The sequence below is a fragment of the Palaemon carinicauda genome, chromosome 9 (genome assembly GCF_036898095.1).
Source record: "Palaemon carinicauda isolate YSFRI2023 chromosome 9, ASM3689809v2, whole genome shotgun sequence".
NCBI classification, from domain to species: Eukaryota; Metazoa; Arthropoda; class Malacostraca; order Decapoda; family Palaemonidae; genus Palaemon; species Palaemon carinicauda.
The window spans coordinates 74,344,043-74,363,914 of NC_090733.1; the positions used below are offsets into that span (position 1 = coordinate 74,344,043).

At 46.1% G+C, this 19,872-nt stretch overlaps 1 protein-coding gene across 3 annotated transcripts in view; it reads left to right on the top strand.

Moving 5' to 3' along the window:
* The window catches only part of LOC137646999 (lymphocyte cytosolic protein 2-like), a 428,100-nt gene that overhangs the window by 79,762 nt on the left and 328,466 nt on the right, over positions 1-19,872 (top strand). For all 3 annotated transcript variants that reach the window (XM_068380101.1, XM_068380100.1, XM_068380102.1), the window contains exons 4-5: positions 11,571-11,629; positions 12,290-12,358. In XM_068380101.1, the coding sequence (XP_068236202.1) occupies positions 11,571-11,629; positions 12,290-12,358 (128 nt within the window). The remainder of the gene's footprint in view (positions 1-11,570; positions 11,630-12,289; positions 12,359-19,872) is intronic.

A 19,872-nucleotide genomic window follows, 5' to 3' on the forward strand; every position in this document is an offset into this window, starting at 1 on the left:
ATATATATATATATATATATATATATATTTATATATGTATATATATGTATATATATATATATATATATATATATATATATATATATATATATATATATATATATATATATATATATATATATATATATTATGAAACCGTGGTGCATGTACGTACCAGGAATTTATTTTTGTGTGCACATTAATAACAACATTGTTGAAATTATATCTTTACCAAAGTAACAAATATTCCTTATCAGTTACCGCATTATAATAATCTGTATTTTTGACAAAGGTAACAACTATTCTTTAACAAGTTACCAATTCACATGTACATTCAGTTTTATTGGTGGTACCACATAGTCATTTGCTAGCAATATACCATATATAGATCTGTATTTTCCATGCATTTTTCTTTAATTTTTTACTATGTCCATTAGGTATGTATTTTTTTATAACATATACCTATTTGCACATTCGTCCTTAATCACTTGTTTATGGCTATGGCTAAAATATATATCCAGTCACACTCCCAGAAAACATATTTTTAACGTAATTTTTGTTATTCAAATATTTGAAGTTAGCTGTTCGAGGTAATGTAATATATACATTATAAACCCATGACCCAAGGGATCATTGGAGAAGTTGGGAGTGTGTGAACGTCAAGCCATAACAGGATGCGAAAGTAAGACTAAATCATTTCATAGGTAACATTTTGTATTTAGAGTCAACATATCACAAGCATCCCGTGAGAAACAGTTGATCTCTACACGGAACCAGATGGCTTCCGATTATAATCTAGTGTAATCATATTTGTGATAAATGCTGAGATAACTAATACAACGTCATCAACGCAAAGCTATGTTTTGTTAGTTCTACTTAAATTTCCACACGGAATGGTCTTCCGACCAAACCATCCATACTCCAGTGATGGAGTTAACAATAAATTTGTTTAAAGTTAATTTAACTTTGACTTATTCAAGAAGTAACCTACAACTCTAAATAATTCTATATCACATTGAAGAGATGTGAGACAGAACAATGAGTGTGTGCGTATGACATTTTCACACCAACACATTTACCAAGGCACTTCCCCCAATTTTGGGGGGTAGCCGACATCAAATGAAAAAAAAAAAAAAAAGAATAATAAAAGGGGACCTCTCCGCTCTACGTTCCTCCCAGCCTGACAAGGGACTCAACCGAGTTCAGCTGGTACTGCTAGGGTGCCACAGCCCACCCTGTCCCGTTATCCACCACAGATGAAGCTTCATAATGCTGAATCCCCTACTGCTGCTACCTCCGCGGTCATCTAAGGCACCGGAGGAAGCAGCAGGGCCTACCAGAACTGCGTCACAATCGCTCGCCATTCATTCCTATTCCTAGCACGCTCTCTTGCCTCACATCTATCCTCTTATCACCCAGAGCTTTCTTCACTCCATCCATCCACCCAAACCTTGGCCTTCCTCTTGTACTTCTCCCATCAACTCTTGCATTCATCACCTTCTCTAGCAGACAGCCATTTTCAATTCTCTCAACATAGCCAAACCATCTCAACACATTCATATCCACTCTAGCTGCTAACTCATTTCTTACACCGGTTCTCACCCTCACCACTTCGTTCCTAACCCTATCTACTCGAGATACACCAGCCATACTCCTTAGACACTTCATCTCAAACACATTCAATTTCTGTCTCTCTGTCACTTTCATTCCCCACAACTCCGATCCATACATCACAGTTGGTACAATCACTTTCTCATATAGAACTCTCTTTACATTCATGCCCAACCCTCTATTTTATTCTACTACCTTAACTGCCCCCAACACTTTGCATCCTTCATTCACTCTCTGATGTACATCTGCTTCCACTCCACCATTTGCTGCTACAACAGACCCCAAGTACTTAAACTGATCCTCCTCCTCAAGTAACTCTCCATTCAACATGACATTCAACCTTGCACCACCTTTCCTTCTCGTACATCTCATAACCTTACTCTTACCCACATTAACTCTCAACTTCCTTCTCTCACACACCCTTCCAAATTCTGTCACTAATCGGCCAAGCTTCTCTTCTGTGTCTGCAACCAGTACAGTATCATCCGCAAACAACAACTGATTTACTTCCCATTCATGGCCATTCTCGTCTACCAGTTTCAATCCTCGTCCAAGCACTCGAGCATTCACCTCTCTCACCACACCATCAACATACAAGTTAAACTACCACGGTGACATCACACATCCCTGTCTCAGCCCCACTCTCACCGGAAACCAACCGCTCACTTCATTTCCTATTCTAACACATGCTTTACTACCTATGCAGAAACTTATCACTGCTTACAAAAACCATCCACCAACTCCATATAACCTCATCACATTCCACATTGCTTCCCTATCAACTCTATCATACGCTTTCTCCAGATCCATAAACGCAACATCTTACCTTTTGCTAAATATTTCTCGCATATCTGCCTAACTGTAAAAATCTGATTCATACAACCCCTACCTCTTCTAAAACTACCCTGTACTTCTAAGATTTCATTCTCTGTTTTATCCTTAATCCTATAAATCAGTACTCTACCATACACTTTTCCAACTACACTCAACAAACTAATACCCCTTGAATTACAACACTCATGCACATCTCCCATACTCTTGTATAGTGGTACAATACACGCACAAACCCAATCTACTGGTACCATTGGTAACACAAAACACATATTAAACAATCTCACCAACCATTCATGTACAGTCACACCCCCTTCCTTCAACATCTCAGCTCTCACACCATCCATACCAGATGCTTTTCCTACTCTCATTTCATCTAGTGCTCTCCTCACTTCCTCTCTTGTAATCTCTCTCTCATTCTCATCTCCCATCACTGGCACCTCAACACCTGCAACAGCAATTATATCTACCTCCATATTATCCTCAACATTCAGTAAACTTTCAAAATACTCCGCCCACCTTTTCTTTGCCTCCTCTCCTTTTAACAACCTTCCATTTCCATCTTTTACTGTCTCTTCAATTCTTGAACCAGCCTTCCTTACTCTCTTCACTTCTTTCCAAAATATCTTCTTATTCTCTTCATATGAATGACCCAATCCCTGACCCCACCTCAGGTCAGCCGCCCTCGTTGCCTCACTTTCCATGCGCTTTACTTCCACCTTTTTCTCTCTATATCTCTCATACTTCTCTACACTATTACTCCGCAGCCATTCTTCAAAAGCCCTCTTTTTCTCTTCCACTTTTACCTTCACTCCTTCATTCCACCATTCACTTCCCTTACTCATGCTGCCTCCAACAAACTTCTTGCCACACACATCACTTGCAATCCCAACAAAATTTTCTTTTACTAACTTCAACTCCTCCTCTAAATTAAAAGTTTCTTTTACTTTCACTTCGTCATATGCCATTTTCATTTTTTCTTGATATTTACTTTTTACCCCCGGTTTTATTAGCTCTTCAACCCTCACTAGCTCCCTTTTACATGCATCTACTCTATTCCCCCACTCTTTTGCTAAAACTAGTTTTCCTTCCACCAAAAAGTGATCAGACATACCGTTAGCCATACCCCTAAACACGTGCACGTCTTTCAATCTTCCAAACATTCTTTTAGTTATCAACACATGATCCATTAATGCCCTTTCTACCACTCTTCTATTTGCCACTTTTACCCATGTATACTTGTTTTTATCTTTCTTTTTGAAAAAGCTAGAACTTATCACCATCTGTTGCTTAACACACATATCTACCAGTCTCTCACCACTCTCATTTTCACCTGGTACACCATACTTCCCAATGACACCTACCTCTCCAGCGCCCACTCTAGCATTTAAGTCACCAATGACAACTACATAATTCCTTCTACCCAGTCCTTCTACACACCTAGTTAATTCTTTCCAGAACTCATTCCACTCTTCTTCACTTTTTTCACAACCTGGCCCATACGCATTGACAAAAGCCCTACATTCCCTACCCAACCTAACCCTTACCCACATTAACCTAGATGATATCTCCTTCCATTCCACCACTTTACCTGTCATCCATTAACTCAGCTATAAAGCCACACCTTCTCTTGCTTTTCCCCTTTCAATCCCAGACACTACCAGACATTTCACCAAACATCACTTCACCTTTCCCTTTTATCTTTGTCTCACACAAAGCCAATATATCCATCCTTCTCTTCCTAAACATACTTCCAATCTCACATCTTTTACTCTATCTTACTACAGTACATCCACGCACATTCAAACACCCTAAAAGTAGAGTGCGGGGAGCAGTCACTCTCCCCCCAGCTCCACTTCTTTGATGTCTCACAGGATTATAATACAGGAGAGGGGGTTCCCAGCCCCCTTATCCCGTCCCTTTTAGTCGCCTCTTATGACACGCAGGGATACGTTGGCGCTATTCTGATTTTGTTCCGTAACTGACATACAAACCACGCTATTTAATAGGGGTTATTACTTTCGGCGTAGCTGAAATGAGCCATTAAAATTTTAACGAGGATTTACTACCCCACCGCTAGTTAGCGGGGGGTGGGGGGGGGTAGCCTGCTACCCTCTCCCCCCCTCACACACACCTGTGCTTAAGCTCACTTTACTTTTGGCTCGGAGCGAGAATGGTTGTTCCTCTCTCTCTCCTCGCCTATTTTGGACTGGCATTAATTTTTGTCTTTTTACTTACTTTTTCTTATACTTGTAATATATATATATATATAAACATTCTTTATGTTTATGTATATATTTGTGTATAGAAATGTAGTAAGTTTTCTTTTCAGTGTTTATGCTGTGTGTGTGATGTACGACAACGACACGCATAGCAAGGCCACCACAGTTCCACTTCGTGGGGAACGACCTCTCCCTCTCTGGTCCATCGGTCTTCCCGTCGGCATATCCGTTAACTTGTCCGCCGCAGGGAAATTGTCATCGCCTGGTCCCTCTTCATTCATCTATTATCTTCACTTTTCCTCTTTTCCTACGGGAAACTTGGATTCTCAGCGAAGGGAATGTGGCCTTTTTTTAGATTGACTATGGTCTCTCTCTACTCGAGGTCGTTCACCTTTACTACTACTACGTACTATTACGGTAGCTCCTTTCCCGTTGCGGGTTAGGTTGCTATTTTGTTTGTTTGTCTCAATTATTTTTAGTGAAATCTAATTGTATTTTAACTTTTCAGCTTTTTCCGCAGGGAACACTTCCCTTCGGGGGTTCAGTGGTTCTCACTATTATATTCTTAAATGATTTAGATAATTATAATTGTTATAATTCTGTTTTTATTACAGTTACTCCGCCCCCCCTTCTCCCGTGGATGTCATCTGGGGGAGGTGGGCACATACTTAATTCTTATTTTGTTTTTCCCTCGGGGTTCCTCTTTGGAGTTCCTCCTTAGGGAATTTCTGTTAAAATAATTATTTGATTTTATTTCCCCTGTTAACTATGCAGTTTTTCTTCGTTCGACTAAAGAGTGCCAACGAAGCAGAGCTGTCCTGTTCATGCCTGGGGATTCTGCTGTCGCTGCCGTCCCTCAGAGGACGTCGTCATGGGCGTTATCCCTTCTCTTAGAAGTACTCCCGTGACAACATGCCAGTACTTCAGATCATCATAGAACGCTAATGGAGGTTCGCCTCCAGGGGTTGGACAACTTCCCTTCCGAGGGAGGTTTCCTCCCCAGGTGTGAGGTTTTCTCTCTTCAGAGGGAGAACTTCCCATACCTTAATAAATTCATCGCCTTCAACTACTGTTGCTGCCCTGCGGCCAGACTTTTCTCCCCCCTTGCTGAGTTTTCTTCCTTCAGGGGTGGAGCACAGTCTTGGCAAGTCTCTTCTACGAAGTGTTCACCTCTCTCGTTCGCGAGAGAGGTCTCTCATAGAGACTCCGCCTCAGAGGATCAAGCAGAACTTCCAGTGACCTCTACCTTGTGCTGCAACGTGGTCCTTTGGACTTCGGTCCTGGACTCTAACACGGACCTTTTACAGTCCCATCGGTGGATGCTGGCCCTTCCAAAGGGCACATCCCAGTTCCTGATTGTTCTGCCAGCTGACCTACCGATCTTCCAGCGCAACCTTGCGCTGCAACGAAGGACTTCGGTCCTGGACTCTAAAGCAGACCTGCTTACGGTCCTCATCGGGGGATGCCCGCCCTTTTTTAAAGGACACATCCTAGTTCCTGATCCTCCTGCCAGCTGACCCTTCAACCTACTAGCGCGTGAAGCGCGCTCGCCGATCTTCATACTCGCGCAAGGGCCAACGATCTTCTTAAGCGCGCAAGCGCCAACGATCTTCTTACGCGCATAAGCGCCGACGATTGTCCGCGCGCGGGTACCGATGGTTTCCCGGGCGCGCACTGCTACCTTCGTGCGCGTGCACTTGGCGCCGATAGTCATCCGCGCGTGCCAATAGTCGTGGGTGCGCGTGCCAACATTCTGGTACGCGAGTACGCGTCGACGATCTTTTATTTTCGCCCGCACGGGCTCTTCATTCTGATCCTGCACGCAATCTGATTCCTGCGCACTCTATGAAGTCTCGCCCGCACGCGCGAGCGCTCCAGCAGTTTCCCGCGCGTGAGCCCCGGGTATTCTCCATCGCGCGAACCCTGGGTATTCCCCATCGTGCGAGCCCCTGGTATTCCCCATCGTGCGAGCGCCCAGCGCAATCGCCAATACCCTCCCATGCGCGAGGCTGCAGGACAACGCACAGTAAGGGCGCCATCACCGTATTCCCTCCCCCTCAAGCGCAGAACAGCGCGCTTGCCGGTAGGGGGGAAGGTTCCAGAAAGGTCCAGGGACATTTCTTCCTTATCTCCTTTCTTCTTACAGGCGACTCCCTCCTCCAGAGGGAGTGTCTGACAGTGCAGCCGTCAGCCGGCAGCCCTGGTTTGGGGCTCTAATCAGAGTGGTAGCACAGGATTTCAAGCCTGTTCTCTCTGAGTTGGGCCACAAATCCTTGGCTGCATCTACTCCCCTGAAGAGGAAAAGAGGAGTTTCGGATGCGGTAACTTCTCCGAGGACGAAGCTGTCTCCTCGTAAGTCTTCGAGGCAGGCACCCTCCCCCCTCAGACTTTTCTCCCTCCCCTTCGGACGAGGATTTCCAGTCCTTAGGAGAGTCATGTGAGGTGAGACGTTCCTCCATCACACCATTGAGGGAAACCCCACCTCGCGCGGTAAAGTCTTCTCGAATAAGGGTGGAGAAGAGCCTGCCTCTGTCGTTGTTGGAGTCCTGCATCCCTCCCATGAGGGAGTCGAAGGACTCCAAGACAATACCGGGAGGCCCCTAGCACCGAAATCTACAGGCTCAGACATTCTTACGTTATGGGGACGAACCTGTTTGTGCCTAAGGACGTGGAGCAGGCTGCTGAGAGGTGGAGGAAGTCACCAAGACTCCCTCCTACATAGGGCTGTGACATTCAAGCCCTATAAACCTCCAGCACCCCAGCAGCCACATCTCACCAAGACCACGAAACCGACAACGGCAGTGAAGACAGTGGTGTCCAAGCCCTTTCCGGTCAAGGACAAGAAAGGCAAGAAGTGATCCAGGGGAGGGAAGAATCCTAGAGGGAGCAGCCGAGGCCGCAAACGCTAGGATTGGCAGTCCCCCTGCATGTCCGCCAGTGGGGGATGCCTACAAGGTTGCGCAGACAGGTGGCAGCAACTCGGGGTCGATTCCTGGACGATTTCCGTAATCAGTCAGGGATATCGCGTCCCATTCACAACATCTCTACCTCCCCTGAGGACGAATCCGGTGTCATTTAGCTCCCTTGCCATGGGATCAGCAAGGGGCCGGGCCCTTAGGGCAGAGGTCCAGATTATTAAAGCAAACTCCGTTCAGCATGGAGACCGCAAACACGGTCAGACTTGCAGTGAAACCGCAAGACTTCATGTGTATACTGGATCTGAAGGACGCGTACTTCCAGATCCCAGTCCATCCGTCTTCAAGGAAGTACTTAGGATTCAGCCTAGACCACAAGGGTTACCAGTTCAAGGTGCTGTGTTTCGGTCTCTCCACAGCACCACAGGGCTTCACCAGAAGTGTTCACCCTAATATCATCGTGGGCACATAGGATCGGCATCCGTCTCCTCCGTTATCTGGATGACTGGCTGATCCTAGCAGACTCGGAGTCATCCCTTCTTCGACACCGAGACAAACTTCTAGGACTTTGCCAGGATCTGGGGATCATTGTAAATCTCGGGAAGTCCTCTCTGCTTCCCACTCAAAGACTGGTTTACCTAGGCATGATTATAGACACCAATCTCCACAAAGCCTTCCCATCAGACGACAGGATAGCAAGGCTGAGAGGGGTCGCAAGCCCTTTCTTCAGACGAGAAGAGCTTCCAACCCAATCGTGGTTACGTCTCCTTGGTCACCTTTCATCCTTGGCTCGTCTAGTTCCCAACGATCGCCTCAGGATGAGATCTCTCCAGTGGCGGCTCAAATCCCAGTGGAATCAAGGTTGCGATTCCCCGGACGTCATAAACCCTTTGGGTCCTGCGGAACGGACGGACCGCTAGTGATGGGTGACAGACGAGAACCTACGAAGAGGAGTGGATCTTCTCGTCCTTCCCCCGGATTTAATGCTGTTTTCGGATGCCTCAAAGAAAGGGGTGGGGGAGGCGGCCCACATTCTGTACCACAGGACCTCAGGCCTGTGGTCAGAATCAGAAAAGTGCCTCCATATAAATCGTCTAAAGATGAAGGCCGGTTTGTTGGCCCTTCAGCAGTTCCAACAATACCTGGCAGGTCACTTGTGGTGGTGATAAGCGACAACACCACAGTAGTGGCTTACATCAACAAGCAAGGAGGTACCTTTTTGAAGCAGCTATCCCATCTTGCAGTAGAGATACTGAGATGGACCGAAGTCCGCTCGATTCTACTATCGGCGCGTTTCATTCCAGACAAGAGGAATGTGCTCACCGACAATCTAAGCAGAGCGTCTCAGGTAGTGAGCATCGAGTGGTCTTTGTGTCATCTAGTAGCCAACAAAGTACTGACTTTGTGGAGTTCCCCGACTGTGAATCTGTTCGCGACAGCGCTGATCTTCAAGATTCCACTGTACTTCCCCCCAGTCCCGGATCCCAACAACGGTGGGGCAACATCAACGTGTATGCCTTTCCCCCGTTCTGTCTGATGAGGAGGGTGCTCAACAAGACCAGAATATCGGTCAATTTTTCAATGACCCTCATAGCTCCGCTATGGCATCACGCGGAAGGGTTTCCGGACCTTCTGCAACTCCTAACGGAACTTCCGAGAGAATTCCTTCTACGACACGATCTACTCAGACAACCACATGCCAGCATCTTCCACAAAGCCGTAGCTTCGCTACGACTTCACGCCTGGTGACTATCCAGCATCTCCTCGCTGAGAGAGGATTTTTCGCAACAAGTTGCGATTAGGATGTCTGGACATCTGCGAAAATCATCCGCATCTGTCTACCAGGCAAAGTGGAAAGTCTTCTGTGGTTGGTGTCGTGGAAGGGGTATCTCTCCACTCGATGCCACTATTCCAGCAATAGCGGAGTTCCTCGTGTATTTGCGAGAAGAAAATGCGCCTTTCAGTCTCGTGGGTGAAAGGGTATCGCTCAGCCTTAAGTCTAGCCTTCAGGCTCAAAGAAATGATCTTTTCTTCCTTGCTGGAACTTTCCCTACTCATACGAGGTTATGAACTTACCTGCCCTCAGTCGGATGTGAGACCTCCTTCATGGATCATTATGAATCATTACGCCAGGCTTCAGTTCTCCACCTAATATGGAAGACGGTGTTCTTACTAGCTTTGGCTTCGGCCAAGCGAGTCAATGAACTTCATGGTCTCTCATATGACATCACCCATGCAAGGGTGTGGGGGGGAGGTAACGTTCAAATTCGTCCCTGAGTTTGGTGCTAAGACTCAAAATCAGGGGGTGGTGGACGCTCGGTTCGACTCCTTCCGGATTCAAGTCTCCGTTCTGTAACAGATATCCCAGACCTTCTCCTACTGTGGCCAGTAAGGAGTCTGAGGCTATATCTCAGAAGAACGGCTGCAGTCCGTCCCCAGGTGCAAGCATTGTTAGCACTGGGAGGATTAAGAGAAGGGTCACCAAGAACACCATCTCGGCATGGATTCGTAGGGTAATCCATCTGTCCCTGAATCCAGACCCTCCTCCGTCACGTCGTCCTAGAGCACATGATGTCAGGGGCATAGCTACGTCCCTGGCCTTCAAGAGAAATTTCTCAGTGATGCAGGTCCTTCAAGCTGGGGTGTGAAAACGTCAGACGACCTTCACAGCCCACTACCTGCACGACGTGACCCACAGGAGGCTCGATACGTTTTCTATCGGCCCTGTGGTGGCTGCACAACAGCTGGTTTAAAACCTCAGGCTCCTTAGTGGACAAGTAGCAGAAGGTTGAGGGCATTGTTACCCGGTCTTAGTCTGCATGAATGAAAAGATTTGTCTGGCCCTTACTCTTTTCTTCATCCTCCTCTCTCTTGGGGAAAGCAGCATCCTGGGTTCTCTGCACAGCTGACCTAAAACCACTGCAGGTAAACCATGTTTCCTTGTGTTCCGAGTATTAAGATAATACTGTCACGTCCCCATACTCTGACGAGGTGGTATTGGGAGAGTCCTAGCCTAAAGTTTCCTTCTAAGGGACTACAGGTCAGCTTCCTAGGATGAGTCACACTTTATTTTACCTTCACACACAGCTTGCGTAGGCCGCAGTCTTTGCGTAGCAAGGTTCTAGCGAGGTGCAGGGACTCCTTATTGCTGAGTGCGAACACACTCAAATATTGAGTCCCCGGGCAAAGCCAAAAGCCAGTACTGGCAGGGACTTTCCACCCTTCCTAATGGGTGAGTCACCCCTATTAAATAGTGTGGTTTGTATGTCAGTTACGGAACAAATGACAAATTCGTAGGTAATTTGTATTTTTCCTAACTATACAAACCTTAGCTATTTAACCAAACTTGCCCGCTAGCCCTATCACCCTTGAAGTCCTACCTCCAAGCAAAGTGAGCTCAAGCACAGGTGTGTGCGAGGGGGGGGGGGGGGTGTTTAGGCTACACCCCCTACCCCCGCTAACTAGCGGTGGGGTAGTAAACCCTCGTTAAAATTTTAATGGCTCGTCATTTCAGCTACGCCGAAAGTAATAACCCCTATTAATTAGCTAATGTTTGTATAGTTAGGAAAAATACAAATTACCTACGAATTTGTCATGTTTATGCCCCTGCGGCCATAGAGGATATATTGGCTAAATTCATCAAAAGATAGCCAGTTCCTTATGATGCTCAGTGCCTCTCTAACTAGAACTAGAACTTTGCGTATAGCATTTATGAATAAAGCCTTGGTACTTTAATTTTACAATAATAGATTTGACCATGTAGATCAACTTAGCCCATATTAATGTTGATTTCTGAAATTCTGCCTTATGCAGGATTTGCTGTTTCAAACTTTGAAATTTTTCAAATAAAAAAGAATATATCTTTTAATGGTTACTAACCATATCACATCACCCACCCATATGTTTTCTTTAATATATTAAGATTTTGATTGAAGTTTATTACTTGCTTGGTAACCTACAATTACTATATGATTGAATTTTCTAATTTATTTTGTTTTTCAATTTTTTTCAGGAGCTAACTGAAGAAGGTCTTATACTCTGGGGAAGGGAGGTTTCTATAAGGAACCGAAAGTGAGTATTTGAATTTTTTATGGACACTTAGGGTTTCAGAAGAGTATATGGAATTTAATTTACTTTTCTTCCCAAACATACATTAGTCTCTAGTAGATCAAAACATCAACTGAGTAAATAGATTTGCCACTCTATTGAATGGGGAGAAAAAAGCCACTCATTAGGATTAGCAACAACACACTTTATTTTCTTGGCTCAGCAAATATGAGAGCTTAGTTATAAGAGTCCACATTCTAGTTTGGGCTCTTGATTTGTTGTATAGTTCTTAAGCTTTCTCATGAATGTGTGAAATGTTTACAAATCTTGCCGTCATTCTCCTTCCTGTGAGTAAGGAAGTAATTTTTTCAAATGGTAGATTATTTTTTCCTTCAGTTGAAGTTGTAGATTCTATTTTTCCCCTTTATATTTAAAATTAGTTTAAGATTGTATGATTTGTTTTCTCTGCTACTATCTGGTTTGGGCCATGTACAGTATCTTTTTATTCACTAAATTTTAACTGAAGAAATTAGATGTAAGGTAACTCTTAGTTAGTGTAATTACAGTACCATAATTATGAAATTAACAGTGACTTTAATTTTAATACCTTAGGATTTACTTGGAAAGTACAGCTTTGTACATCAAGTAATATTGTAGACTTAAATAAAACTATTTGGTTTTCAGAAAAATTTTGAAGCTTACAAGACAGATAGAAACTCAGTATTTATCTTCAAATGGGAGGCAACAATCAGGGTAAGTGAATTTTATAGTTGTCAAGATCATAAAGTTTTGTTTAGAGAAGTCAGTGCTGGTTTTACATTGTTGGTATTATGTCAAGACTTCAATAGTAATATTCTTTTAATAATTCCTCTATTTGGTTATCAAACCATTTTTTCAAAGAATATCCAGGGAAATAATTTTTGGTAAGCATTATTTCACTGAAACTACCCAATATTCATTTGTTTATTCTTGATATGGTTACTTTATAAAGGGTTTTTGTTCCGACACGATGTACAAACCTCGTAATCATTTAATATAGGAATTCGCTTCAGCTCAGCTGAAACAGCCGAAGAGAAAGAAAACCAGGCAGTTATGCTGATTGGTTGGCTGGCGGCATGGGGCGGAGCTTAGCTCCCCCCCCCCCCCCCCGCCCGCCCGTTTTCCTCATTCAATCGCTTCGGCTCAATGTGGATGGCTGCCTACTCTCAGCTCTCTATGCTACAGCCTTTGGCCTTCTCTTATGCTTGTGTACTAGTGATTGGTACCCTGGGTCCTACGTGCCGGCAGCTATGCTTAACTGCTGGCAGCTGGATGGGCTGCAGACCGCTGATATAATAATAACTAATCGCCGGCTGGCATAGATTGCCGACAGCCGGTAGCCCACCGGCTATCTGCCGACAGCTATGCTAGCTGCTGGCATCCGGTCGGATGGCCGACTGCCCGTATACTACCTAACCGCTGGCTAACGGAGGTTGCCAACTGATGGCGACCTCCCGGCAGCCGGCAACCCACCGACAGCCGGCGATCTGCCGCCCATTACCCCCAGAAGGCAGTACACCTTCTGACTTGTACCCAGGTGCTAGCCTGCCGGCATATGCGGGCGGGTACTACAGTATATGACTATACAGTAGCCAGTATAATTGCAATATAGATCATACTGCTATCAGAAAACTACAGTATAGATTATACGGTGGCCCATAATTCTTCTAACATACACTGTGTTTTCATGGGCAGCCTCTTGTGAGACCACTTAATACAAAGAAAGTGAGTTCGTTCTTTAATATAATTAGTGATCACTAAATTCAATCCCCAACATTAAAAATCCAGAAGACAGTGTTAGGTTACACTTATATATATCCTTATTGGATAGAGATCTTCCAACGGTTTTCTAACATTAGAAATACCCATGATTTTAATTTTGAGGGAGGTCACAGCAATTGGCTGGAAAGGAAGCACATGTATGCGTCTTTCCTTCTTCCTTTCTAGCTTACCTATCCTAAGCTATATATACATAACAATATTGTATACTTAATATTGTGAGATAATTCACCGAATACTCATTGTATTTTCCTCTCTACAGGAGGACCATCCCAAGTGCGGGAATTTTTTCTGCAACGTCCGCAGTAAGAACTTCTGCGGCCATGGACTGTGCAGGAATGCACGCGCACTGTGCAGCAACAAAGGGAGCTCTGAAGTATTGGGACCCCCAGGTATGTGATGTTTGTTCCAATCTGGTTACTGAGGCTTTTGATGATCAAAAGACAACGGAGTCAAGGGTTACAGCAAGGGAGAAGCTGCGAAAATGGGTCAGGAGTGCTCAAAAGAACACTACCGGGCCCTACCTTCCTAGTGAAAAGATGAGGGCCTGTCTTTTCCCAAGGGCATCTTCAGATGCAGTAATCCCGCAACCTCTCTCAGAGATTCCCTGCGTTCAGATTCTGGTAGAATCTGATGTATCGGATGCCATGAAGGACATCCGGCTGGAAGACAAGATGTCAGAAGTGTCAGAAGGCACTGAAAGAAGTCTTCTTGCTGAAGATCAGGAGGAGGAGTCATTGATGGCTCCCAAGACTGACGAAGAAGGGACCGAGATAGTTTCGGTTTCATCGGCTCCGGCCGCAGAGCCCGTTCCCTCGACCTCCTCTGCTCCCCAATTGGCCGATATGAGTCAGACTTTAATGTCTATACTCACTATGGTCCAAGATTTGAAGAAGCAGACCACTGAAAAAGAAGTTGCGTTAAGGTTGGAAATGCACCAACTCGCAACTTCCCGTGTAGTTCCGAAGAAGTTAAACGTTAAGGATCTTCCCCCTTCCTCGGCCGTCAACCCGTATAGACATGCTGAGCACATGCCAACGTCAGCGGGGAACATCATCTCCGACAAGCTGGGCACAGTTCCTGTCGAAGATGTGGAATTCTGGCCCAGCCTAGGGGCCTACCCAGACTGCTACGTTCGTCTGAGGACGGAAACACCCTCGAAAGAGGAGACAGAGCCGAAAGAGGTCATAATCCTTGACCTCCCTAAAGCTCAGGCCTTGCTATCCAGCACGCTGACGGAGAGGGCCTTCACTAATTCCAAAGTGCCTGCTCTGAGTAAGCAGCACCCTTCCTTCAATGCTTCTTCTTCCCGAGCCTTCCCCTTTATGGAAAAAGGGTACAAGGCAGCCTTGAAGGCGATCGAGGCAGGGAAACCATGTCCCGCACTCGAGGAGTGTAGGCCGTTCTCCCTCGCCCTACCATCGGTCGAAAAAAATTGGATGGATGTGCATCATACCTTCTCAGTCGGGAAGTTGGAGGCCGACATTGCCGGACGTCAGTTCGGTGAAGACCTCCCTAAGTTGTCAGACTTTCACCTGCGCCGGGAGCAGGAAACGAAAGAAAGACTTGCCGCCTCAATGTCTCTTCAAACCGGAATGGAGACGATGGAAAGCGTCTCCCAATCCCCAGACATGTTCATGGTCTTTGCCAAGGCTCACCTAGCAACAGTGACCAAGGACTTTTACAATTCTATCAAGGCCAGAAGGGCTTGTAGAGAGTTCGTGTTCGCCTCGGCTGCGGTGAGGCACGAACCAAGGAAGCTGATATCATCCAGCATCTGGGGTAAGGACCTCTTCCCAAGTGAAGTGGTCAAGGAGGTCGTCGACAAAGCTGCCACGGAGAATAGAAACCTTCTCCAAAAGTGGGGCTTGTCGATGAAGAGGAAGTCTTCCCAGGACGAGGGTCCCCAACCCAAGAGGAAGACAAAGAGGCCAAGAGCGCCCTCTTGCCCCCCTATACAACAGCAACACCTTCCCGCGGCCACGGTGCCCCAGGCGGTGGCACAACCACCCACCACGTACCAATTGGTACCCCAGCAGTTGGCGACACAGTTGCCAGTCTTTACCCCGGCCTTCGAAAGAAAATCCACTACCTTTCAGCCGAAATCTAGAGGCTCCTTTCGAGGCTTCTCTACGCTCAAGAGGCAAAGGCAACAGGGGTGGATGTGGCCAAGGAGGCAAGTCCTCTGGTCAGCACTCCAAGTGAGATGTTTCCGGTAGGAGGGAGACTCTTCTCTTTCCGGGATCGTTGGACCTTCAATCCCTGGGCCCACAGCCTGATCAAGAACGGACTAGGTTGGAGCTGGAACGCAACTCCACCAGCTTTCTCTCAATTCTTCCAACACTCAACCCCCATTCTGGAAGAATATGTCCAAGAACTCTTAGACAAGAGAGTAATAAAGAGGGCAAAGTCCATCAAATTCCAAGGAAGGCTGTTTTGTGTTCCAAAGAAGGACTCAGACAAACTCAGAGTCATTCTGGACTTGTTGCCACTCAACAAGTTGATAGTAAACCACAAGTTCAGGATGCTCACCCTCCAACACATAAGGACCCTGTTGCCCAAAAGGGCATACACAGTCTCCATAGACATGGCAGACGCATATTGGCATGTCCCAATCAATCGACAAGTTTCCTCCTACCTAGGATTCAAGCTACAAAAGAGACAATATGTCTTCAGAGCTATGCCCTTCGGACTAAACATAGCCCCAAGGATCTTCACGAAGCTTGCAAACGCAGTCATTCATCAACTACGCCTAAAAGGAGTTCAGGTAATAGCCTACGTGGACGATTGGCTGGTGTGGGCAGCATCCGAAGCAGAATGCATGCAAACCTCCAAGAAGGTGATCCAGTTCCTAGTTCCTGAAACATCTGGGATTCAAGATCAACATGGAAAAGTCTCGACTATCTCCAACTCAAAAGTTTCAATGGCTGGGAGTTCATTGGAACTTACAGACACACCGCCTCTCCCTTCCATCAAAGAAGAGGAAAGAGATAGCGGGATCTGTCTAGAGACTTTTAAAATCCGCTCGGATATCAAGACGACAACAGGAGAGAGTACTGGGCTCCCTCCAGTTTGCCTCAATGACAGACCTAGTGCTGAGGGCACAATTAAAAGATGCATCAGGAGTCTGGAGAAGATACGCATCAAACGCTCGAAGAGATCTAACAAGACCAATACCAACCCGTCTGCGATCACTTCTCAAGCCATGGTCAGAGGCCAAGCACCTAAAGAAATCTGTTCCCTTACAACCACCTCCACCCTCGGTCATGGTTCACACGGATGCCTCAAAGGAAGGATGGGGAGGCCACTCTCACCAACGGAAAGTCCAGGGGACCTGGTCCTCGATCTTCAAGACCTTCCACATCAACATTCTGGAAGCCATGGCAGTTTTTCTATCTTTGAAGAAACTGAAGCTTCGCTGCTTGATCCACATCAGACTGGTCCTGGACAGCGAAGTGGTAATGAGATGTCTGAACCGAAAAGGTTCGGGATCGCCCCAAATCAACCAAGTGATGTTGGCCATCTTCCGCCTAGCGGAAAAGAAGAGATGGCATTTGTCGGCAGTTCACCTTCAAGGGTTCCGCAATGTGACGGCGGATGCTCTATCCAGGTTTACCCTGATAGAGTCAGAATGGTCCCTAGACGCAGGATCATTCTGCTTCATCTTACGCAAAGTCCCAGGACTGCAGATCGACCACTTCACAACGAGCGACAACAATAGGCTACCTCGATACGTAACCCCGTACGAGGACCCTCTAGCGGAAGCAGTGGACGCGGTGTCCGTAGATTGGAACAGATGGTCCAGGATTTACCTGTTCCCTCCACCCAACCTTCTGCTAAAGGTCCTCAACAAACTGAGATCCTTTCGGGGAACAGCAGCGATAGTGGCTCACAAGTGGCTGAACAGCATTTGGTTCCTTCTAATAACGGAACTGCGACTGAAGCTGGTCCCGTTGCCGGATCCAGTTCTGACTCAACAAGTGCAGAAGTCGACTGTCTTCGCTTCATCACAGAAAACCTGAAACCTTCATCTCATGATTTTCTCTCCTTAGCAGTCAAGAAAAGGTTTGGAATTTCGAAAGACAGTATAAACTTAGAAGAATATAAGTCTAAATCTACTAGAAGACAATACGAGTCCTCCTGGAAGAAATGGGTTGTCTTTGTCAAGGCAAAGAAACCAAAAGAAATTTAGACAGATTTCTGTTTATCATTCTTTATTCATCTCCATGAACAAGGTTTAGCAGCCAACACGATTTCCACGTGTAAATCTGCCTTGACTAGACCCTTGCTGTATGCTTTCCAGGTGGACTTCTCTAACGAAATCTTCAATAAAATCCCTAAGGCCTGCAGCACCTCTGAGGCCCATTTCATGGTCCTTGGATAAGGTTCTTCATTTGGCTTCAACCCTGAACAATGAAGATTGCTCTCTAAAGGATTTGACCTAAAAAGTTATATTCTTATTTGCACTAGCCTCAGGAGCCAGAGTTAGCGAAATAGTGGCCCTTTCGAGGGATGAGGGCCATATTCAGTTCACGGAGAGTGGAGAACTGAATCTCTTTCCTGACACAGTGTTTCTCGCTAAAAATGAGCCACCCACCAGAATCTGGCCTCTGAAGGAAGATGCATCTCTATGTCCAGTAGAGTGCCTAAAGGTCTATCTTCGTAGAACTTTAGACTCTATGGGAGGACAGCTTTTTAGTGGAGAAACCTCAGGTTCAACATTGTCTTTGAAACAGTTAAGGGCGAAGATCACCTACTTCATTTGCAGAGCGGATCCAGACAGTACACCCGCAGGTCATGATTCGAGAAAGATTGCTTCGTCTCTGAATTTCTTCCAAAATATGAACTTTGAAAGTCTTCGCTCATATACTGGATGGAAGTCATCCAGGGTTTTCTTCAAACACTACGCGAAGTAGTGTGCTCAACCTTGCCGCTTGAAAACTGCAAGGAACAGTGCACTAATTGTGACTTTTAGTGATGGGTGTACATGATCTCTCTCTATGGAGTCTCCCTGTGGCCTAGCGATTTGTCCTACCCCTGTCTTTCCTAGTTTGGGGGACTAGCTCCCCTACCCTAGGTTAGGCAGTCCAAAGGGATTCTACTTCTTTATAGTTTAGGACAGGACATTAGTGCTGTACCTTCTCTGTGCTAACCTACCCTAGGCTGGAGAATGGATTCTTCCTCCCTAGATAGGCTAGCCCTGAACAGAATCCCCACCACTGGGAGTGCCGGTGGGAGCTACGTATCTCCCTTACACTCCCCCTCAGCACCCTTACCCCTCCCCCCATCTATTACTTTGTGTTGGCTGAGCCATCACACCCCTGTCCGTCGTCCTACATCTCCACCGCATGCCTGTGGGTTGTGGGTTCGTTGGTTAGTCCGATCTGCTACGCTTTCCGCATATAGTCGAACTATGGGATAGCATACGACAGGTCGGTCTGCCAACGGAAGACCTCACTATCTTTGAGTGTTCTTCGGTCCTCCCTTGGGCCGCCACCTGCAACTGTAGCTGACTGCCGGCTCTGTTGCAACTGGATGAAAGGTTGCCACCCTCTCCCTTTCATTTGAACACTCCTTCCGGAGGAAGAAGGGGTACAGGTGTTGAGTACTATGCTTCCCTCTCTCTCCTCCTACTCTATCTCTCTCTCTCTCAGTGCTGGTCCACTGCCGCCTCCACCCTGCCGGCGTCAGCTGTCAGGGCCTTCTGTATCCTCACTGTCCCATTGAATGATGTCAGTGTCGGTATACCTTCGCCGGCCACCTGCCGGCTGCCGGGGGCCGCTGACTTGCCGGTGATCTTCCATCATATAAGGTGTTGCCTTCCTACTGCCACATAGACTGATGGCTTGGAAAGGTCTCCCCTTGAAGAAGATTTTCCGGCGCCCGGCGCGCTTCCGGCATGCCGTCACTCTGCCGGCGCCTTCTAACTTACCTATACAGTGGACAGTCACTCCTTCCCCCTGCCGGCCCAGTGCCGGCGGTGATTATTGTACAGCTATAGATGATAGCCAGTACATCTATGGTATACAGTGAAACCTCGTTTATCGCGGTAGATAGGTTCCAGACGCGGCCGCGATAGGTGAAAATCCGCGAAGTAGTGACACCATATTTACCTATTTATTCAACATGTATATTCAGACTTTTAAAACCTTCCCTTGTACGTAGTACTGTTAACAAACTACCTTTTAATGTACAGAACACTTAATGCATGTACTACAGTACCCTAAACTAAAACAGGCACAAATATTAAAGGCGATTTTATATCATGCGTTTCCTAAACACGCTAAAAAGCACGATAAAAAATGGCAACCAATGTTTTGTTTACATATATCTCTGATCATAATGAAGAAACAAACTGGAGGTAGAGCTTTGCTTATTACCCAGACTTATTTCCCATACTTTTCCCTTATAACTACATCACATCTTCCTACTTTAGATATATATATATA